The following is a 21865-nucleotide window of genomic DNA, read 5'->3' on the forward strand; positions in this document are numbered from 1 at the left end:
CTCCTCTCACAGACACCCCCCCACAGCTCTGCCCTCCCCTCTCAGAGACCCCTCTCCTCTCACGGAGACTCCCCTCCACCTGCTGCCAGTGCTGGGCACCAACACGTGACACGGACAGGAACAGGAAAAAGTAAGGAAAACAAACTCCTGTGTTCTCCCCCGGCTGTGGGGAGGAGTGGTGGGTGCTTGTGAGCAGACTAATGCACTGTTGTCTTTTGAAAATGCTGCAAAACTCCTTCTTTGTGCTCAATCCCACAGAAGTGCCTCCTGAACTAGCCCAGGGGGCTGAGGAAGGCTGGCTGTGCCCTGTGGGCAGAGCCCTTGGCACTGCCCCCCAGTGCCTCCCTCCCTGCCCTCGCACAGGTGAGCACATCCTGGGATGTGGGGGCAGGTGCAGCGTGCCCAGACGTGCGGGATCATTACTTCAGGAATTAAGCTGTCTGCACACAGAACTGGCACAGGCACACGTGGTGCGTCTGGGTCTCAAGGTGGTCTAGGTGACATCAAAGCCTGTCCCACCAGAAACAAGGGATCTTCCACACCTGTGCCATCTCTGCTCTGGAAACAAACACAGCCTCTCTGGGATGCATGGCACTAGCAATCTGTCTGTGGCAAACCATGTAGATCCTTAGGATCGTACATTACTGCAGTGGCCAGGATAGAGGAAATCGGTATGAGTAAGACAGAGGTCATGGGTTTGCACATCATTGTTCACCCTCAAAGAAATTAGAGCAATGCAGAGAGAAATGTGCTGTTTATGTAAGCTGGCAAAACAGTAGCGTGCTGCTTGTGAACTTTTCAATGAGAACCGTTCCGAACAGTGGAGTATTGCACAGACCTGAGCATGTGGCAGTGCAGATATTCACAGCTGCCTGGCATAAAACTCACCCTCAGCACCCCAACAGGCAAGGTGTCAGGAGGAATAAATGAAACAAGTAGGCTCAGTGACACCCTAGAGGTAGTAAATTATAAAGCTTCAGGTGTAAAACTTTCCTTTTAAAGGACATTTCTTTATGTGTCAAATAACCCTTGTTTGCAGTGTGATTCACAGTTGGAAAGCCTTGAGGGACTTGGACATGGGCCCAAAGCAATTGGGAAGACAAATACTAGCGTAAGAACAGCGTTGGAAGCAGTCCTGGCATAGTGACTCCCTGGAGCCTGCAAAACGTGTGTGGATTTGCCTTCTTCAGAGGAACTTAGTTTGATATCTTTCAATTTGGCTGAGGTGGGCATTTTTCATACAAAATCAGGTGAGCTGCAGACATTGGCAGCCAGTGGCATCACCCTGGACCTTACAGTGGTAAGTACCTCCTCAGTTTACCCCTCATGTAGTTGGAGCCAGGCAGCAGCTCGTGAGCTTTTGGCTTTCTCCTGGAAGTCTTCTGAGGCATAGCTAGAAAAACTGGCCTTCCATTGCCTGGGGAAGGTAGTTGTACTTTCAGCATCTTTACTGACAGAAATGTTATTGGGAGTAATTGTAAAGCGATGGTATCTGTTAAAATTCAATTCCTATGGTCTCTGTGGGATGGCAGAGTGAAACTGAGGTGAAACTGTAAACAGGGAACACTGTGGGCACATCTGAAAGGGATCCTGAGAGCGTGGCACCTGCATCAGAGTTGATCTACCCTCTGTGCATTTCATAGGGAATGTAGCAAATTAGTGTCATTGGTTCATCCCCTTTTCCCCTTCACGGTGATGGACTGCTTGCTGAACAGTTTGCTTTCCCTTTGAAAAGGTCTGGGAAAAGTCCCATAAGCAACTAGGGATTCTGCAGAGCAACAGCTTCCTTTGGAAAGCAGCTGTGCTTTCGGATCAGCAGTGGCTGCAGCTTGAAGTGTGCCTTAGAAGCTGTTCTTGCTGGGGGCTGTGCCTGCAGGCAAGCTCCAGGAGTAAGGAATTGACTGCTGATGGCTCTGAATGCTTCGCCCCAACACCTTGCTTGGTGTCTGCTGTGCTCTGCTGTCCTGCTCGTGCAGGTGTGCAACACAGACGTGCAGTGATAAATTGTCCTGCAAAGTTGACTCATCTGAGGGTTATGCTTTACAACAAAAAAATTTGGGAAAGAACCAATAGACAAAATACATTTTAATTTATTAAATTAAATCCAGTCCATTTGATAAAATACAAGCTTATTATATTACCAGTTTGTTTAAACCTGGGTTGTTTTTGTTTTAAGAAATACAGTGAATTAAGAAGAGAGAATAGACAATTTCTCCTTTTTTTTTTCTTTTTTTTTTTTTCTTGCTGTTAATAAAGTCCAGGATTGAAATGAACTTAAATTATTTGAACAAAACTGTTAAAAACATTATAAAGAGATTAAACAAGCAGATCAAATTCTTAGAAACATCTAACATGCAAAACTTTTAGTACAGTTTGAATGTTTCAAATTAATATCCTGAAAAATTAATCTGAAATATTATTTTGGCAAGCACTGGGATTACTGTAGGTTCCTATGGGTCCAAGGATGAGTGTGGGAAGTGCCATCCTGTGTTTGTTCCCCCCCCAAACACAGCTTACTGCAGGTGTTCCATATTCTGGTGGTTGTGTTCAGTCCTGCTACAGCGAACAGAGATGGCACCATTAAATTCTCACACAATGCAGTGCTGTCTGCATGTATTCCAAGTACAATCCACATGCCAACAGTTCAAGAATTGTTCTTATGGGAGTTATCAGCAATGCATACGTGTTTGCAGAATCCCCAAGTTCATTAAATTTGCCTTAGGCTTCAGCTAGAAGGAAGTTTAAGAAAAAATGCTCCTGTGTTAAAGTCTGTTTCATTACATGTGAATGAATATCTGATCCCTGTTCAAGTCTGAGGATAGTTTCCCTTCGTTCTAGACAACACACGTGTTACAAACACATAAAGTTTTTCAAATTTTTTTCCCAAAATAATTAGTAAAACCATTAAATAAGCAATAGACTAATTATATTGCATAACTTATTAATAGAAATTGTAAAGTCTTGATGAACAAAGGCTAAAAAAATGGTTTCTTAAAACACGTGTACCTCAGCAAAAGTTAAATGCGCAGCAGTCTAAAAAAATCAGCTTCAGAACAATGACACTTGAAATGGCCTATCTCAGAAATGGCAGATGGCTTACATTCTACATTACATTTTTCTTTAAGAAGAGTTTCTAAGTAACATTCGCTTGTGGTTGTTCCTAGCATTAGCATTACCAATATACAGGCAATAATTTAGGAATTTCAAGGCAATATTTTCCACCTTGCATATGCAAAGAGTTAACATTTATTAAAATTGTAAGCATGTCCTTTTCATTAAAGGATCACAAATTGCTTTAGGTAAAATCCATGTACAATATTTACACTCACCCGAACAGCTGTACAAATTACATAAGTATCTTAGATCCTCTGGAGGAGCCTGGTGGGTGCATGGCTGTATCCATGTACTTCTCTACAAACCAGCCTGCTATCAGGGCTGTCTCTTGGAGTTCAGCCCCCTCTTGCTCCTGCATCAGCCCTTCAGTTTTGGAAATATCCAGCCTTCCAGCTGGAAAGCCCCAAAACACTGCCTGTGCCAGATTTATTTTAGAGTTTAATGACATTTGCTTCCTCCAGCTTCTAAAACAACCCTGGAAGTTCAGACCAGCCCCTGTGAAGCTGTGCTTTCTGGTGATGCCATTTGAGGTCCTACTTCCAAAACCCCTCAAGAAAGGGCCAGACTACTCCCTGGTCTTTCTCTGGCCCACTTAGAGGGTGTTGCTAAATAAAACTGGTTTGGGTTTTAATTATCTGTCCCGTTGTGATTGTTTTCCCTCCTACCCTGTGTAGCTATGCGTAGGGACATTGCCTGCAATCCTACCTTTGCTGCCTAAAGTCAATCTCCTAATGTGACGCCAGCTGGCATAGTAATGAACCTGCTCCTGTGAAAAACTAGGTCACTCCTCACAGGGTGTTTTGCCAGTTCTAAACCAAGCGCTTTGCGGTTTGTTGTGTTAACAGAAAGTCTGTGTGCATATCATTAATCACTGGAGCTGCTGTTGATAACACCGGTTCTTTGATCTTAACACTCGTGAAAATTGCATAGTGATACATCTTAACAGAAACGCTGCGTTTAAGCTGCCTGGGTGCGAGAAGGGTCCGGGTTCAAATGTTGAGGATCCGCGATGGCGCTTGGAAAACAGCAGAAGGGTTGGGGGAGAACCTGGTCTTCACCTCTGGGATCTAGTGGGGTGAGGGGAGAGAGAAATGTTAGTGTGACACAGAGTACAACTGTCTAGAGAGTCCAAGAGATCTGGAGTGCTGTGAGGATCTATCTGCTCTCCCTGTAACGTGTAACCTGTAACCCAACAAGTGTTATCTCTTGGCTGGGCATCGGCGAGACTGGCCTTGGCGTGCAGGGTGATTCAAGGGCAGGTGCGAGCTGTGCCAATGAGGAGGGACGTAGTTGTAACCCAGCCCTTGGACCTGGAGGTGTGTGGTGTGATGGGGATAACCATGGCTGGGCAGGCCTTGGCTGGAGCCAGCTTCTGCAAGATGAAGAGCTGCCTCTTCACAAAGCCCTGCTGGCAAATACTCTACAAACATCACAACAAATTCACCGCTGGCCTGGTGCTGGATTTTAAGTGAGAGGAATTACAGTGGTGTGTGTCTCGTCCTTAACCTTTTGGAGAATGCCATCTGGGCTCCATCAAAATGTTCCATTGTAATGCTTTATGGGGCTATGATCTATGTCTGATGTGAACAGACCTGGAGTACCCAAAGGAGAACAGGCCGTGCCAGGCTGTGAAACTTCAAGGACTCAGATAAGGATGTTGAAAGGAAAGGCAGAGATAAGTTGTTGTTCTCTCTGGTGTCTGTGGAGTCATAATTACATGTAATATGTATCTGGTTTGGTTGTACTGAAGCATGAAGGACACCTGGATGCTTCTGTCATCCTTAATGCTGAAAACCCAAAGGTTTTGAAACAGCAGTGGCCATAGATGTGCATCCAGCCCAGGACTCTGGGTGAATCTGGCCATAAAACATGAAAGGGTGGAAAGCTCTGCTGGGTATGCTGATGGGATGGGCACCATCCAAGCAGAGAAAGAAGAGCAAGACCACAGGCAAAGAGAGTATAGGGGGAAAAGGGAAAGCTATTGATCTGGTTGTTATTATTTCATTGTTCTGATTTTTCCGTTCCTCTGGGGATGCATCTGACACACTGAGGAACAAATGATATGTCACAAACAGCCTGTGCACAGCTGGAGAGAGCCATTCCCCTGAGTCCTCTGTGTAGGCTGTCAGGACAGAATGTAAACCTGACTCTCACATGTCTGGCAAAGCCAGGGCTTTCAGGCCAGAGGGAAAGTCCAAATGATCAAGTGTGAACCAGAGACAGTCTGGCTTCTCTTTGAACTGGTGGCTCTTTGGCACCATCTTTGTTCCTAACTACACTTTTCTCATGCTGTCTGTGAGAGAGGCTGTACCCTGGGGCTCCAGGACACAAGACCTTTGCTGCGTGGTCCAGAGTGCAGTGTCCTGGGCAGCAAATGTTTGTGTCTGGGATTCCAGTCTTCCTTTCCTTTCCTTGAGAACTGGGATAGGGACTCCAAGGGGTTCATCTAGGACCCTCTCCTTTGCATCCTATCTGCTAAATAGGAAGACACTGTATTTTGACCCCTCTAGGGTCAAAATGAAAAATTAAATTCACAAGCATTAAAATACAAGGTGTAAGGGTTAAATACCCTCTATCCTCATTGCTGCACCTCGGTAAGCAGCCCAGACTATTTAGAGCAAGGAGGAAATTTTGGTGAGGTTTGCAAATTCTGTTTTGCCTGAGGTCACTGTCCCACTTGCAGCAGAGCTGGATATACCCATCGTGTGCCTTGTCGCAGCAGTGTGCTGGCAATCCTCTGCGGAGGAGGCACTTGACTGTCTGCTGATTAAACACTTCTTCCTTGTCTCCTCCAAGGCAAAGATTTACTTTTTACATGTGGCCCTGGAGTAGCTGCTATTACCTCGAACAGTACAGCACACTGGCTGGGGAGTTCAGCCCCGGCCCCATCTCTGCTTTCTGAATCACTCAGTGCAGCCTCTGAACCAGTTCTGCAGTCGGCTGCGAGGTGCTGCTCTCCTTGGTGGTCTAATGCAAAAAGCAGCTAAACCAGAGCCTTGTCAGTGTGCACTTTCCTTCCTTGTGGGGATGGGGAGTGTGTGGGGCCCTGCTAGGGAAAATGCTGAGTACAGAGAGAACATTTCCTCGGGGGATTTTCAGTAACATGTATTTCATGAACAAGAAAATTATCTTCACTGGTATAGAGGGTTGTAGAAACTCACGGGAAAATCCCAAGGAAGTCTCAGAGGCCCAAGAGCTGTGCAGCTTGGCTGCTCACCACAGCTGTGTCCTCCCTGGTGTTGGTAGTGGGGGCAGCCTCTGCCCCCACCAGCATGGGGGAGTTTTGTCCTGCCTGGGTGTGTGCTGTTCCTCAGGCAGGGATCTGCAAAGGTTCCCATGCAAACACCTGTGCCCGTGGTTGATGTTGGTACCAGAGGCTGAATCTCACACTGCAGCCCTAGTGCTGGTGCACACTGACCACTCCAAGGGTGTGCAGAGGGTGTTGATTGCACCTTACACACAGAGAGGGGATGGCACACACACACCTTGTACATAAGGTATCCACTTGAGGCATTGAATTATGGGTTGAATGATGACCAGTTACAGCATGACATTGTCTAGCACATATCTCTGAAGACAAGGGATGGCCACGTTACCTAATGGGCAGTGATGAAAGAGGGGTCAGTGAGGACATGGCTACACACACCACTGCTAAAAAATGAGTAGTTCCTGATGTGTACACTTTGGGCTTTACTCTCATTGACTTTAGGATTTTTAAAAACTGTTAATTACCTTAAAGTCTGCCTTGTAGCTTGTCTCTTGAACAAAATGGTCTTCTGGCATAATGAAGCCTTGTTTTGTCTTTATAGGCTTGGATGGTTTGGCTCCAGTCCATGGGCGATACTCTTGTCTGAAATGAGATTGTCAAGACAGAAGAACCCATAAAACACAATATATTCATTGGGTGCTTCTGCTCAGAGTTGTTGCAAAGCCAGAAGGCAAGGCTGATTGTAATCAGTTAATAAGATTGAACTTGTCTAAGGCATACTGAGAATAAAAGAAGTACTGAGTGTAGAGGCCTGCCTCTCTCACAAAGCCCATGATGAAAGGTGCAACAGAGCACAGACTGGGCTAACTGGCTGGCCTGACTTAACTCTCCTTTTATTCCTGCAAAATGTGCTCTCTCCTGGCAGTGCTTGGTGCTTCCCTCCTGGATAAGAAAAATTCAAAAAAGACTTTTTGCAAGAAGGCCCATTGACCACTTACAATGTAAAACATGTCTAGCTCACTGGCCACTATGTAAAACCCCTTGGTCTGGTGCCTGGCCCTCCCATGTGGAGAGAGTGTGCTGGTGTTCCCTTCCTTGGCTCTGGCTCTCAACAGGAGCCAGGTTTGCCAATGTGTGCTGTGCTGCACAGCTGTGGCAGCCCAGTCTGAAATGCATCCAAAGGGAGACACCATCTCAGCTGGCAGATGCTTCTGCAGATGATTTTCCTTCGGGGGGAAGTACTTTAAATCTGCATGGTGATGTCTGAGAAGGCATCACTGCTCCGAGGATTAGTCAGCCAAGTGCCATCAGAGAAACGGGTGCAGAGACTGCACTGAGAAAGGGGCAGACCATGTTTCGAGAGCACCAAAGAACAGCACGGCAGGGTCTGGCTCAGCTTGGCTGCCAGGTCCCTTCTGCAGCCTTTTCCCTGCTTCTCTGTACTCCTTGTCACAGACAGGCCTCACTGATGCCTCTCCATTAGGACTCTCTGAATGCTGCAGTAGCAGCCAGCTGAGCTGGCTCATTTCTCTCAGGAGAAGACAGGAGTCTGCTCTGTTTGTGTACGTATCTCTGGCAACCAACAGGCAGTTTCTGTAGCAAAGGGAGAGGTGACTAACTGAGATGTGACAGTTTTATGTTCATACCCTGGCATACTTCAATAATATCTGCATTTTACTATCGGCTTATACACAAGATCAAGGGGTAAGACTGAGTCCTTAGTGCCCAGGCTAAGGAAACAGACTGTGTTTTAATGTGTACAGTTTAGCTTTGATCACAGCCTTTCTGTTTTTCCTTTTTCCCAAGCATACTATTTGCTATTTTGATAGTAGATGCAAATTCCCCTTTTAAAAATCTTATTTTAAGGTGCGTGAGTGTGTAGTATTATTTTAGAATGTGTAGTTTGGACATGATCCTTTCAGTATATCACCAAAGTGATATAACCACTGCCTGGTTTATGTTTTATTTCTAATAACAGACTCAGCCTTAAAATGCTGCCTCATTTCTTTGCTGATTTGTAGATACAGGGTACAACCCTGGACTGTATCTAAGCCAGTGAGAAACCAGCATGCTAACAAAATTAAGTCCAAAAAATTAAATATCTCTTTCTTGACCAAGTTAGCTGCTGACAGCAGCCTCCTGCCAGGATGGATGAGTACAGCTGCAGGCACAAGGAAAGGAGCAGGAACCTGCTGCTGGGGCTGACAACAGTTTGTCAGCTTGAGTGAGAGTGGAGCGAGTTCTTAAATCCACTCAGTCAGCAACGGGTATTGCTCTATGGAAGAGCTGCTGTCGGAAAGCAAAGCCAGGCTTCTGTCAGGGCTCTCTATGTCCATTGCAAATCTTGTTTATAATCAGTTTGCTCTCACTGTCCTGAGCAGCCACCTGCCTTCTCTGCACCTTGCTGCTTGGGCCTGCTCAGGCAGCAGGTGAGTGCCCATGCAGCTCTCCTGGAGCTGGTAGTGGGGTTCCTGCTGCTCTAACACCTCAGGGTCAGGGAGCACCTTTGCAGAAAGGTGATTTTGGCCAAGTGATGCCCCAAGAAGGCAACCTTTCAGCAGGGAATCCCAGATGTGTGTGAATGTTCAGTCTGAGCTCTGCTCTGCTGCACAGCCAGAGGGAGGACACAGAGCTACTGGGCAAAATACCAGCAAAATGGTACAAAACCATCAATTACATCCCAGTAGTTTCTAGGAACTGGAACCTGCCACTCCACATAAAGCCCAATTTCCTCAGGAATGCTGGTGGCATTGATTCCTAACCATTCAACCTCATGCTGGCTGGTCTCCTCGCTGCAATAGTGTGTCCTCAGCTTGCAATGAATGACTGTGCTGCCTGTCTGTACAGCCAGCTCTGTCTCACTGCTTTATAGCAGATCATTTGCTGATTTGGCAGACCCCCAAACACAGCCCTGTTGGATCACAGGATTCTCATTTTGGCTCGAAGCCAAACCATTCTCCTCTCACCCTGAACAGTCAAAACTATTTCTGAGGCACCTACATGCACTGAGGAAATGCTCTGCCTTCAGCCACAGAATCAGAAATGTGAGGGCAGATATAGTCACGGTCCAGACCCACAGCAGCATTTCCAATCTGGGTTTAGGATTTCCCACTGGGTAAACCCAGGACTCTGAGCCACAGAGAAGGGCTGGGCACAACATAGACAATATATCTCCTCTGGGAAATGAGGTACTTAAAACAAGAAATTAATATTGTAACCTTTGATACAGAAAGTGCAGCTAACTAAATCTGCTCTGCCCTTCAGCTTGCAGGATACAGGCTCTCATCTCCAGCTGTAAAGCCAAGAGTTAGAAGGAACATAAGCCAAAATACCAGTTTGGTGACTTGACTAGAAATCGGTCTTGGAATCATGAGTGGAGTTGAAATGCATGAGCTGCTCTAAGCCTGGGGACAAGGAATGACCCGTTTTTAATGTGCTTAGTTTAAGATGTCAAATGTCAAGATTAGTGACTGTCTTCCTTCTCCCTTGTACCCTTGTGTGATGCGACATCCAGCTGCTGCTGGGGATGAACATGCAAGACTGTCTGTTGCTGCTGGACATGGTCATCTTCATCCTTCCTGCTGTACTCCTCCTCCTCTTCCTGTCCCTAGACAGCAGCAGTTGTCAGGTTACTTTGGGTCTGCAAGGACCTGCAGTTGAGGGAAAGTAGCCTCTAGGCCATAACTCAGTGTCCAGGCTCTCTTTAGGTTCTGTTTTGTCCTCCACTACTACAACCTAGAGGTGAGATTTTTGATCTCCATATATAGAAATGATCCAGTGGTACTTCTAAGTACTAAAGCACTGGGGTTGTGAAAGCAAAAGGCCTCCTGAGTAGCATGCAAGATTTAAAACAGTATGGATCAAAAGGGAAGGGCTGCTTTTATTGTAGTGCTGTTTCTGTACCTCCAACTCACTCTAGGAAGAATTAAGAAGCGGCTTTTTGCAGGTGGTTGCCCCTTGTGGAACTGCTTTCATCATATAAATGTCATTTGTTTCTTTGCCCTTTCTCAAAATTGGTTAACAGAGCCCAAAAAAAGGCATGTATTTTGTACTGTGTGGGGATGTGTCTGGAGGGGAAGGTTTGGATCTGTGCAGTGTGGAGAGGGAAGCTAGTGGCCTGCTGGGACAGTTTAACCCCCATGGGAATATAGCTAATGTATAGGCTAGAAACAGAAAAAAAGCACTGGACTATTAAATTACCAGGGGGTTACGATGAAGCCCAGCTTTGACAAGAGCTGGTGGTTGGGTGCCATCTCCCTCCCCTAGTGAGCAAGACCGGCTAACAGCCCAGGCAGGGGGGAAGCCCCACCATGATTTGCCCTGTGGCCTTGCAAACTTCAGGGCATTTTTTGGGAATGATGGATTTGGGATTGGTCCTTCTGTTCCTTCCAGACACGGTGCTGTTGCAGCTCAAGCTGCTGGGTGCTGCGAACCATGTAGTGACTGGGACTAATTGCTGCCTCCAGCTCTTCCCATTTCATGTGCTCCACAAATGTTTTCTGGCCCTGCAGAGAAAGCTGCCTGCAAAATCCTTTCTATTTCACTAACCTAGTGAAAATCTAACCTAGAAATGTTTCTAACTTCACAGAGATGGAGGACTCTTCTGGTGGGCATGGGAAGGCAGAAAATGGAAACACCGACCAGGCTGGAGCTGCTGTTTCCATACAGATTTATCTTCAGCATTGATACTATTCCTTTGCCTGATCATACACCACCAATGCCATCACAGTTGTCATTTTAGTACTTCATCTTTATGTCACAGCTTGCTTTCCATGGCAGTTCTGAGCTGCTGCATTACAATCCCATTTCTTATTTAAGAAATGGAGAAAAAGGCTCATTCTGTATAGCTGACCATAACTCAAAGCTACGCTGCCTGAGCTAGTCTGTGCTCATTCTTTCAGTGTCTTATTCCTTCTCATACCCAATACGCCAGTGAGAATTGAACAGCACAATGAACATTTCTCCAATTTTCCCTTCAGGAGGACAGTTGTGTGCACAGCTTGGGAGTCTCTGTTATTTTCTTCTCAAAGTACACACTACTCTAGATGTCTGTTGGGGAAGCCAGACTGGTGTGCAAGGGGTTTGGGCAGAAGGTGTGGGGTGAAATGTCTCCCTGTTTGTGACACAGCTCCTTGCAGGTTCCTGGCAGGGCCATGGAGCTGGTTTGCCCAGGCAGAGCTGTGTGGCCAGTGGTGCTCTCCCAGAGGACAGGCTGAGTCTGCTTGTTGGCAAAGACCCCCCTAGGCCAGGGAGGATGCTGTGGCATCTCCTGGCAAATGGAGGATTGCAAATGTCACGAGTCATGGTTGCAGTGATGAGAGCTCTGTGTGATGGACAAAGTCAGAAGCCCTCTTGGATAACTGAGCCATTAAACTGCTTCTCCTCTGAGCTGTGGCAGACACTGGTGGGGTGCTGGAGGCCCTTCCAGTCCTTGGACACAGGAGCAGATTGTGCCCATTCTCTTACCCAGCCAAAGAGCCCAGCATGAGGACAGAAGTGGGGGAAAGAAAAGGCGGATGGAGGTTAAAAAAGAGGGGTAGGGAAAAGACATAGCAGAGAGGAAGAGACCAGCACACAGGAATTATAGAGGAAGAAAGCACCTGGATGAATCCTGTCTCAGCTCTCACCTGCAGGAAGGTCAGGTAGCACTTGGAGCTGCTCATAACTCACAGGAAAGAAGCAACAGCAAAAGACTGGACTGAAAGGACCAAACAAAACCTTAAGCCTCAAACTGTTGTCTTAGGGTGAGTTTTAAGAGGTTGCTCTGCTCACAAACAGATGCCTAAGGAAGGAGTATTGACAGTGGTCTGATAGGACGGGCAGCTGCTTCCCTCTTATTGGAGCTGTGTGAATGGGGGTGTGTGGGTAGGTCTGAGGGTCTTGACTTCTGTCATTATCCCACTTTTCATTCTATCCCCTTTTTCTCTAATCTAATGTTGAGGGTACATTGAGGGGAGGAAGTTCCTCCTACTTTATGCAACAGCTTTGAATCTTCCCCATTCCAGTTCTGCAGCATACTTTGCACAACAGATACCCTCTCTTGAGCCTCTATTCCCAGCTCACCTGGCTCTCCCCTCACATGCCTCTGTCCCCCTCCAAGCCCTCCCTTCCCCACCCAGGCTATGCAGTGCACAGTGAGCCCCTCTGGATCCATCCCAATGCCTGCACCAAGTAAGCTTTCTTGTTAAATAGTGTAAAAATCAGGGGCTTCAGTATTAATTTCCCCAAGCAGCAAGACACTTAAGAATGTAAAGATAACTGTAAGCCTTGATTATAAAAGCTTTACTGTTATTATTGAGGATAAGCATGCATTTAAAGATCTTGCTGGATCAAGGATGGAGCTCTTCATACGCAGTACTATTAACCCTGCTGGCTCAGGTGTTTACTTTGATCCCATATTACGGAACACAAGCACAGGTATTTTCTTTGTTTTCTGCACAGCTGAAATAAGATGCTTTTCATTGTGAAGCAGTCACCACAGGTCACCTTGTTTCTCTGCACAAGCATTACTTGAAGGCGAATGAATAGGAGAGGCAGCCAAGTAAGATGTTCTGTGACTGCATCCATAGCTATGGGGAAAAGCGTCATTCCCCTTCGTTCTGCAGTGTCGCTTCTGGTGGGGTGATGTCTGTTCCATGGTCACAGTGAATGGCACATGTTGAGTTCTCATGCAAGAAGGTGGGAATTCAGTTTGCTGGGGCATCTTCCACCCCACTATTCCAAAAAATCATTAGCAATGGCACATCAGACACCTTTCCCCCTAATTACCCCAGCTCTTTATGAGGTTTCTTCTCATCAGAACAAAATTGCTTGATCTCTGGGGCCCAGTTTGGTCTGCTTTACTGCTGTGCCTCCCACCTGTGAACAAGTTGGGTGCTCTTGACTCTCCTGCCTGCTCAGAACACCTGTCCTGTGGAAACCCCAACTGCAGAGATCAGGCTGTGCTCAGGGCTGGAATTGTGCACATGTGCAGAAATTTGCAGTCATCCTCCCAGTTCCCCGAGTGCCAATACAAGCGAAGCCAATGGGTGGGGGAAGAACAGGCAAAACAATCCCTCGCAACTCTGGTGCAACATTTTCCTTTACACATTTGAAGTGCTTTCCAAAAGCTGACAGGTTACTGAAGGGAAAACTGAAGTCTGAAGCGACCTATAGTGTAGCTGAGCATTGAACAGGGTTCTCCTCCCAGCAATACCGGCCCTGGCAGGGAGGTCGTGCTTTATCCCTGTTGCCTTGTAACAAGGTAAGAAAATGACATCCAGAGAACAGAGCCAGCTGCAGATACCTGCTGACAGCACCAGCTTCTCTCATCCTCTATTAAGAGAGCTAAGTAAAGCACTTCTCTATTTCTAGAATGTCTGCTAAATGCAATCAAGACCTAGTACTACAATTAATTGTGTGCAAGCCAAAAGTACACAGCACCTGCAACTTACTGCTGAAGGGAGAAGTCACTTCCATGATGCCAAAGGACAAACACTTGGGAAGATGAAGAGGGGCCACTCAGCACTTTCTTCTGCCTCCTCCAGCGTCAGTAAGGTATAATCTACTGCAACCCTCTGCAGCAGTCCCTGGGATCTTTTCATAGTTGGAGCACATCCCATTTTAGCCTTTCAAGTGCAGCTTGTATCGATCTGCCTCGGCCTGTGTGCCTGAGCACCCACCATGCAGCCCCTTGGGGTTTGACTTCATTCAGCCCCTGCAGAACTCCAGCCAAAATCCAGGGACTGGAGGGATCAGGAAGCTGCCCCAAAGATCTGGGGACATAGGGTAATAGTTTGTAGGCCAAGCAGCTGTGCTGTCCTTCCACCTTTTATTCAGAGTTATTATTTCAAAATCAAAAGTCTTTGCTTCCTCAGCAGTACAGGTATTCTTCCACTACCCCTACCCTTTATCCTGGCCATAGAAAGATGCCCTCGGTCTTGGATATTGATCCCATGGGTTTGTTTTGTGCTGGGAAATGCCAGGTCAGGCTGACTGGCTTAACCATGTACAGACAGTTTTGTACACAGCTGAGTTTCCTTCTGAACTAAAAGCAGCATGCAGAATGAAGTCTCACAGGAGCAGAGCACTTATGCACAAAAGCACATCAAATGGTGCTGCATGTTACAGGGGACTCACCACTACCCTTGGGTGCTTCACAGAAACAAACACAATAGGCCATTGTAGAACCATGCAGTCAAAATTCCTGCATTAAAAAAAAAAAAAAACAAAACAAACAAACCACAGAACCTAAAAAAAGAAAACCCCAACATCTTACAGAGTCAAGCAAGAAAACCACTACTGCCATTAAAAGTGGACCATGTATCAACTCCAACTTTTCTGCATGTCTTGTTCAATGCCCTGCCTTGCCCTCTCTTTTCACACTAAACAAGCCCAGCCAGCTGCTGAGACCTGACACAGTCATACAGTACAGCTGGAGGCTGCTGACCAGCAGTGTCCACACTGCAGGAGCAGATCCTGCCAGGAAGAGCCTCGTGGTGTGTGCCTGACCTGGCTGGGCACAGAGCTGCTGAAGCACCCAGAGCACAAAGGACTCAAATCACCCATTTCTTGTGAGGGTGGACACAGCTCCCCATACAGAGAGCCCAGTCCTCAGGCTGGGCTATAGGGATGGGCTGATACTCCTGCAACAGCAGAAAAGGAGGAATCTCCCCAAGGTTCTCCCTAGCAAGGAAATGAGCGTCTTACCAAAAATGTGTGTTTTCCATACCTTTGCTCCTCTCTAAGCATCTACCTGCAGAGGTCCTTGCCTGCATGTCTCTGCAGGACACTCTCCCTTTTCCCACCCTCCCTAAAGACATAATGTGGCTCACCAACCTTCTCCTCAGGACAAAGCTGCCCCTAGTTAGAGAACCACCCCCTACTCTACCTCTATCACAGGTGATCTGACTTTCCTTCTGCCTTCTCACCTGTGGGTGGGTGCAGCTTAAAAAGACATGGGGCAGGTCCCTGTGGCCAGAGAGTAGTGGAGTTGTGTGTGGCCACCAAGGGACAGTTTAATGAACAAGGAGGGTCCTTCTAGTCTTTGTCAGAGAGGAAGATGAAGAAGATCAATCCTTAATGGTGCTGTTCAGCTACTACCTGAAGATGAGATAAGTGTCTGCAGTTTGCAATGCTGCCTTTGGAAAATAAAATAAGAGGAGAGGAATGAACTATAATGTGTTAGTGGAAATGTCCTTGTGCTCAGCTCACCAAAGGTGGGGGTGCTGTGATCACCCCTTCCTAATTCAGAGTGTAGCACTGCTCCTGGGGCTTTGCCATGACTGAAGCTACCCAATATAAACCAAGTGCCCCAAGTGTAACTGAAAATGAGTAACTCTGCCAAGTACCTGCTTAGTCTTTCTTTAAAAAACAAAAAGAGACAAATATAAATGAAAGTAGAATCTTGCAGCCTGTGAAGCTATTGTGAACTTTTCTCCTGCTGCTTGTTGTGACTCCTGTGTGCTCAATGGTACAGGGACTTCTTAAATGCAACGTTGTACTAGGTGATAATCCAAAGAAACCATGGGAATTACTGGAATAAGGCAAAAGTGGCCTGATTGACATAGTCTGTATCAGTTGTGTACTGTGTATTCAAACAGCTTAAAGGTTTTACATGAGAACTTTGTTCTGGTGTGGCTGCCCTGGCTCATGCCTCCATCCTTGTCCTGCACTCCTCCTTTCAGCAGTGAGGAGTTCCTTAAATAACTTGAAGTCTTACTTTTTGTAAAACTTGTTTTGATTTCCATGTTGGTATGTTGTCCCAGCCAGTAATTTGTCATGTGATCTGTAAACTTCTTGTTCTTTGATAATAGTAGCTGAGAGCCCTGTGTAAGAGCAGAGAAGTCAGAGGGAAGGAAGGTTTGAGAAGTGACTTTGCTGAGCATTCAAACAGCTGTAGGGCAGCTGCAGCTCTAATGCAGGCTAATGCAGCCTTCCTCTGGGGTCAGGCTGAAGAAGCAGGGGGAAGCTTCAACAAAATGGTGGAGATGGATGTGTTTCTGAACCATGCTAGTCTTGTTCTAGGCAGGTTTCTCTGAAGTAATTCCTGTGCTGCTTTCAAATTGAAGTGTGTTTTGGCTTAAGAATAATAATCACTCTGTGATCAGCCGGGGAGATGTGGAAAAGGAGAAAATAGCGCACAATTTCAAGCACTGCAGTTATCCTTCCTAAGTCTGCATGTTCACCACACATGGAGCAGGACAGCTGCCTGTGTGGGGAGGAGTGGTTTAAGCAATATCCCCCAGGGCTCCCAGTTTGTCTTAAAACCACTGTGATACATAATCTAATGAGTTGCAGTGATGAAGAGAAATGTCTCCTAGGTACATAATAGGTAATAAGAGTCTAAATACTTGAGAATCTACTGGAATAAAAATAATTACTCTATTAATATATCTCATCGGTATATTAAAATCTGCCAAACATCATTATGAGGAAGCATGTGGTAACAGCATGAAACTGATACAATATTCAACAGCAGCCTTGTGGGAGCTGAAATCCCCTCTCCTCCCATGGGGAGAGTCAGTAAGAACAAGAGTTGAATTTAGGTGCATCTCACCTGACTGTTTGTTTCAGGAAATAAGCATCTGTAATCAGTCATGCTGTTCAGAGAGAAAGGAAGGCATTGATAACATAAGTCACTTAGTAATTTTTAAAGATTGGGACAGGTGGTTCGTGACAGTTTTCTCCATTACCCATTAGATGACACAGGGGATACATCCCGAAAATGTCTTCTTCTCTGACTGATCTTTTAAGGCTGTAATTTGGCTTGCCATGAATGTCGCATTCCAGGAGTTTTAAAGGGAAAGCGGTGATGGCACCGAGGGATTCGGGGAACGCAGCTCAGTGCGGCTGTTGGGCACGGACGGGTGGCGGGCAGCTCTGGCTGTCGGAGGTGCCGAGTCTCCCGGCAGCGGGTGAGTAGCGCGCTGCTGCGCCAGGGATGCAATCATGGATCCCCCCGGCGTGCTTCCTCCTCTCCCCGAGCGCGGGCCGGGCGGCGGCGCGCCCGGGGACGGTCCCGCTGCCCCGGCACGCACAGGGGCCGCCGGGGCCAGGCACCTGCCCGGGGCACAAGCGACACTTTAAAGGACCGCACTTCCAAAAGCAAAGGCGGCTTCGGCGAGAGGCTGAGCCCGCCGGCGAGGCGGCAGCCCCCGTCCCCCTCCCCTCGGTGGCGGTTCCGCCCGCCGGCATCCCCGCGCTGCGGAGGAGCGTCCCCGCCCGCGGCAGGAGCAGCCCCGGCTCGGGGCGGCCGCCGGGCCCGGTTACCTGTAGGAGGTGGTGTGGCCGCCGTCCGCCTGCGAGCGCGGCCGGAGCTGCTCGGGGCCGTCGATCGCCGTTCTCCCGCCGCCGCCGGGCAAGGCGCAGGCGGCGCGTCCCGGGGCGGGCTGGGGGGCGGCCCCGTCCCTCCCGCCGCCGCCGCCGCTACTGGCGCTGACCCAGGGGAAGGCGTCCCTCCTCGGGAGGGGCCACGCTCTGAAGTCCTGCCGGTACTGGGTCTCGGCCGCGAAGGGCTCTCCGGCGGCGGCCGCCCGGCCCTTCCTGCGGCCGCTCGGCTTCCCGGCGGCGGGATCCCGCGGGCGGCGCGCCGGGGCAGGCGGGCGAGCGCTGCCCCGCGAGGGGGGCCCGCCGCGCTGGGGCGGCCCGTCCTCCTGCTCCTCGATGTCCGAGTAGTTGTGGATGGTGAGCGGCACAGAGAGGTCGGACTTGTCCAGCTGGCTCCAGAAGCGGGCCAGGCAGCACACCCGGCTGATGCAGGGCCAGGCCATGGCCGCGGCCGCAGCCCCCGCCTCGCCCGCAGCGACGCCCGCGGCTCCGGCGCCCGCAGCCGGCCGCGCTCCCGGCTTCAGCCCTCATCGGCGGCAGCCCCTCCTCCCGCCGCCCCCTTCCCCGGTAACGACACCCCCTCGCCGGGATTACGGCCCGCACACGTGACCCGGCTGCCGGTGGGAGCCCCGTGCAGCGGCGGGGGAGGGAACGCGGCCGGGACCGGACCCCGCGCCCCCCGGGGGGACCCGCTCTGCCCGTGCGCCGCCGAGTGCCGCTGTCTGTGCCGCTGCTTCGGGAGCCGCTCTGTGCCCCGGAGCGCCGAAGCGCGCCCAGTCACGGGCACCGGCCAGGCGAGGAGCGCTGCTCCGCTGTCGATGGTTGGTGCTGCTCAGTTATACCCTCGAGGGGTATAATCGTCACCACTCACGATTAGAGAAAACGTTTGTATACGAAACCTGGCGTTTAAAAAATAAGTGATCCTTATGAGAAACAGCAACCTTGCAGTATTAGTTTCCAATAGCTGCGTGCAAAACCCCACCTCTCTTAATCTCCCTCCCTCCATTTACATTAACAGTTTAACCACTTCACTTTTAAAATACCTCCTATTGACCAAAATCCAAGCATCCGCGTATCCTAATATAGGGCCCACCTCCTTTACTGTTTGCCAGAGACTGTAAATTACAGCTTTCCTTTTGTACATTCAGGTTCAAAACCAAACAGTCCTGGCACAAAACAGTGAAACTGACGGAATTACATCGGGGATAAGCCGGGCTTTTGAAATTTTATGTCTTATGTAATAAGTGGCTACGGGCCATAATGCTCCTCCACAATTTCCCATTCAGTGTGTTATTACAGAGGAAGCTGAATCTCCCAGAGGGTCACTAAACTATAAGGCTTTAGAAGTGAAGAATGCAGATAAACTGAGATCCCTCCTGTTAGAAAATCATATACTCTAGTTACGGGTGATTATCTGATAAGATAGGTGTAATGGCTTTAAACTGGAAGATTAGATTAGATATCAGGAAGACATTCTTCCCTGTGAGGGTGGTGAGGCACTGGCAACAGGTTGCCCAGAAGATCTATGGCTGTTCCATCCCTGGAAACATTCAGCATTGGATGGGGCTTTGAGCAACGTGGTCTAGTGGAAGGTTCCCTGCCCATTGTAGGGGGGTTGGAACTAGACTATCTTTAAGGTCTCTTCCAACCCAAACCAAACATTCTATTCTATGAAGCATTATTAAGAAAATAATTATGCAGTGGAACTTGAGAAGGTTAAGATCTACTGCTTTGTTTCAGCTGAGCAGTACTGCTATCTGTAGTGTATTAGCACCTCAGTTCAGATTTGCACTTGCTTCTGGCAGGGAGAAAGGCTAGAAATGTGGGTATGGGCTGGGGCAGAACCTCCCCTTGAGTGTTTGGCCTCTCTCTGAAACATAGTCAACAAAGGAGCAATTCCTTCGCAGATGACCCTGTTGTCTCAAATACCTGTTTTGGCAGTTGTCAATGCTACTAGCAGCTTTGATTTCATCACCACCCCCTCACCCTCACAAATTCATTGGGGCAAGGAGACTTGGAAATTTCAGGTAAAAACATTTTGGTCCCACACAGAACTCTTGTCACAAAACTATTTAGGCTATTGGATGCTGTGTTAAATTTGTTGTCTGAAAAAGCCACAAACATACTTTTAGGAATATGCAGGGAGACATTTCTTAATTTTCTGCTGCTCTTGTTTTTTTAGAACTGCTCTGTTCTACATTGTAATTTTTAAAATAAATCATATCTGGTAAAGAGAAATAGACTTTACAGCCATGGGAGAAAGCAGAACATCTGCTTTATCATGTTATCTGTGGCACAGTACAAATGATGCTCTGATCCTTGTTCCTAGGCCTGACTTAGCAAAATACATGGTAGAATAAATCAGATGTCTCTGCTCATCCTGTGCCTGCCACTTCCTAGTACTGAATTCAGCTCTGGCAACGCATGTCTCAGAGCCCACCTACAGCACCAGGGAGTGCTTGGAGCAGCTGCTCATCACAGCTTGTAGGATGAAATTGGCACAAAGGCTAACACAGACAGGAAAACCAGAAGATGCTGGATGAGATTAAAAAGTTGCCTGCATTTAGAAGATTTGTCATGATTAAAAGCTGGGGGGAAGGGGGGAGGAATACTGCAACAGTAAGACAAAGAAAACCCATCAAATCAGAAAGCAAAACAGCTCTTGCTGCCAGGAATGGGGGCTGAAAACTCTAAGTTAGTTTTAATACTAAAATGAAACTCCAAATAGGGCAGATCACTGAAATAAAATATTCCTTAAACATGGCAAGGCCAAAGCAGACTTTAAAGCCACTGAAAAAAGGTGAAGGATTGTGTCTCTACATGACTAACCATGACTTTATACTTATTGCTGTTTTCCTACACAAACACTAGCTGTTGTCTCTGCCAACTGTCTGCATAATCACCACATTGTATTTTTATTCACAATAATCTCTTTGAAAATTTTTCCATGTGGTTGGTTCTTTTTGTTGGGTTTTTTTCTAGGGTTGGGGTTTTAGTTTGGGTTTTTTTCATTCTTCTAATTTGTCATTCAAATGTGTGACTAAATACTGAGATACTGACATGCTGATGCCAGATTTTGCAAGAAGGGTATTTGCTTGCCAGAAAGGTATCTTATTTAGTCTAGTGAGCTGTCATGATTCCTTGTCTGACTGACTTAAGAGTTGACTTTCCTATTGCAGTTTTAAGGTAATTTTGGACCAGAGAAGACAGTTTGCCTTTGCCAGACAATGCTGCACAAAGGCTCAGGTGCAAACAACTGCACAACCACATGAAGATTTTTGTACAGCCTTACATATGTTACACACCTCTAGGGTTTCTATAACGGAGGAAGATTCATACATTGAACAGGTTGTTGAAGGGTGAATGCTCTTAAACCTAAGGTTAGGGGTTAGGCATGAGACCCTCAAGCCACAGCCACCGGCTGAAAAGCTGGTGACTTCCAAACCTCTGTGGTGGTTCCAGGATGGTTTTTCAGGTGCTTTATGTCCCTTTCTGCAAGGGTGCACACACAAGTCTATCGCTCTCAGTAGCGATAGAGGGGCATGACTTCTCTGAGGTACTGGCTGCTATGTTGAAGAACTTAACAGCAACTTTGGCTTATCCTTCTAGACTTGTAAAAGATAAATGTCTTTCAGGGCTTACACACTGTATTTCCTGCAATATTACTCCCTGCTTTCAGCTAGGATCTCTGAAAAACTCTCAGCAAATACCTAATTGTTGAAGGGACTAGATAAGTTGTTGAACGGACAAGAAGTAATGCAAGGAAGAAAAAGGGGGTAAAAATAAAAGGAAGTGGGCAAAGACAACAATAGACAGATAAACCCAACGTGTGAAATACTGTGAGCTATGGCTTTTGAGCTTCTTTGGCATGAAATGCTCCCGTTCAGTGGCATCTTCTGACGCTGCTGGCCCCTCCCTGGCTGTGCTGAGCAGTGTGCTCGCTGTGTGTCCCGCTGCCCTCTCTCTGCGGCAGGCAGGGCTGCACTGTGGCTGAAGCCCTGAAAACTGGTGTACTAGTCCTGAGGATCACAAAACGAAGTAGGAAAGGGGGATGTGACAGATTAAAAATGAAAGTCAGAAAATTTCTGGAGCAGAACAAAGGAGTATCAGGTACTCCTGCGCCTTCATTTTTTTAAGTGTTTAAGTTGACAGGCACATAGAGTAACAAATCCTCAAATATCTCATTTTTCCAAGGGAGAAAAAAAATTGGACAAGCACTGGCCTGTGACAATAAGG

At 47.6% G+C, this 21865-nt stretch overlaps 1 protein-coding gene and 1 long non-coding RNA gene across 3 annotated transcripts; one reads left to right on the plus strand and one right to left on the minus strand.

Annotated features, from left to right (window-relative positions):
- The first annotated feature begins 22 nt into the window (after positions 1–22).
- Positions 23–2201, plus strand: LOC120323035. The gene is made up of 3 exons (XR_005563095.1): positions 23–130; positions 259–363; positions 1040–2201. It is a non-coding gene; the product is annotated as an uncharacterized LOC120323035 (long non-coding RNA).
- MAP6D1 (MAP6 domain containing 1) lies at positions 2071–18540 on the minus strand. 2 transcript variants are annotated; one of them, XM_039380144.1, is made up of 4 exons: positions 17573–18540; positions 16860–16902; positions 6847–6964; positions 4095–4181 (listed from the first exon to the last, which is right to left on the minus strand). In XM_039380144.1, the coding sequence occupies exons 1-3, from the start codon at positions 18070–18072 to the stop codon at positions 6848–6850; spliced, it is 660 nt and encodes a 219-aa protein (XP_039236078.1). In that variant the 5' UTR covers positions 18073–18540; the 3' UTR covers positions 4095–4181; position 6847. The 2 variants fall into 2 exon arrangements, with proteins under 2 accessions (XP_027597050.2, XP_039236078.1); XM_027741249.2 differs by lacking the exon at positions 16860–16902 and having other exon boundaries at positions 2071–4181; positions 17573–18531.
- Positions 18541–21865: the final 3325 nt, after the last annotated feature.

The sequence above is a fragment of the Pipra filicauda genome, unplaced genomic scaffold (assembly GCF_003945595.2).
Source record: "Pipra filicauda isolate LSUMZ 115617 unplaced genomic scaffold, ASM394559v2 scaffold186_size1760508_pilon, whole genome shotgun sequence".
Taxonomy (NCBI): domain Eukaryota; kingdom Metazoa; phylum Chordata; class Aves; order Passeriformes; family Pipridae; genus Pipra; species Pipra filicauda.

Excerpts from the sequence above, each read along its gene's own strand:
- MAP6D1 (XM_027741249.2), bottom strand. The coding sequence starts at position 18,072 with ATGGCCTGGCCCTGCATCAGCCGGGTGTGCTGCCTGGCCCGCTTCTGG. Across the intron at positions 6,965-17,572 it reads GGCCACACCACCTCCTACAG|ACAAGAGTATCGCCCATGGA; the intron begins GTAACCGGGCCC and ends ATCTCATTTCAG. Across the intron at positions 4,182-6,846 it reads GCTACAAGGCAGACTTTAAG|ATCCCAGAGGTGAAGACCAG; the intron begins GTAATTAACAGT and ends TCACCCCACTAG.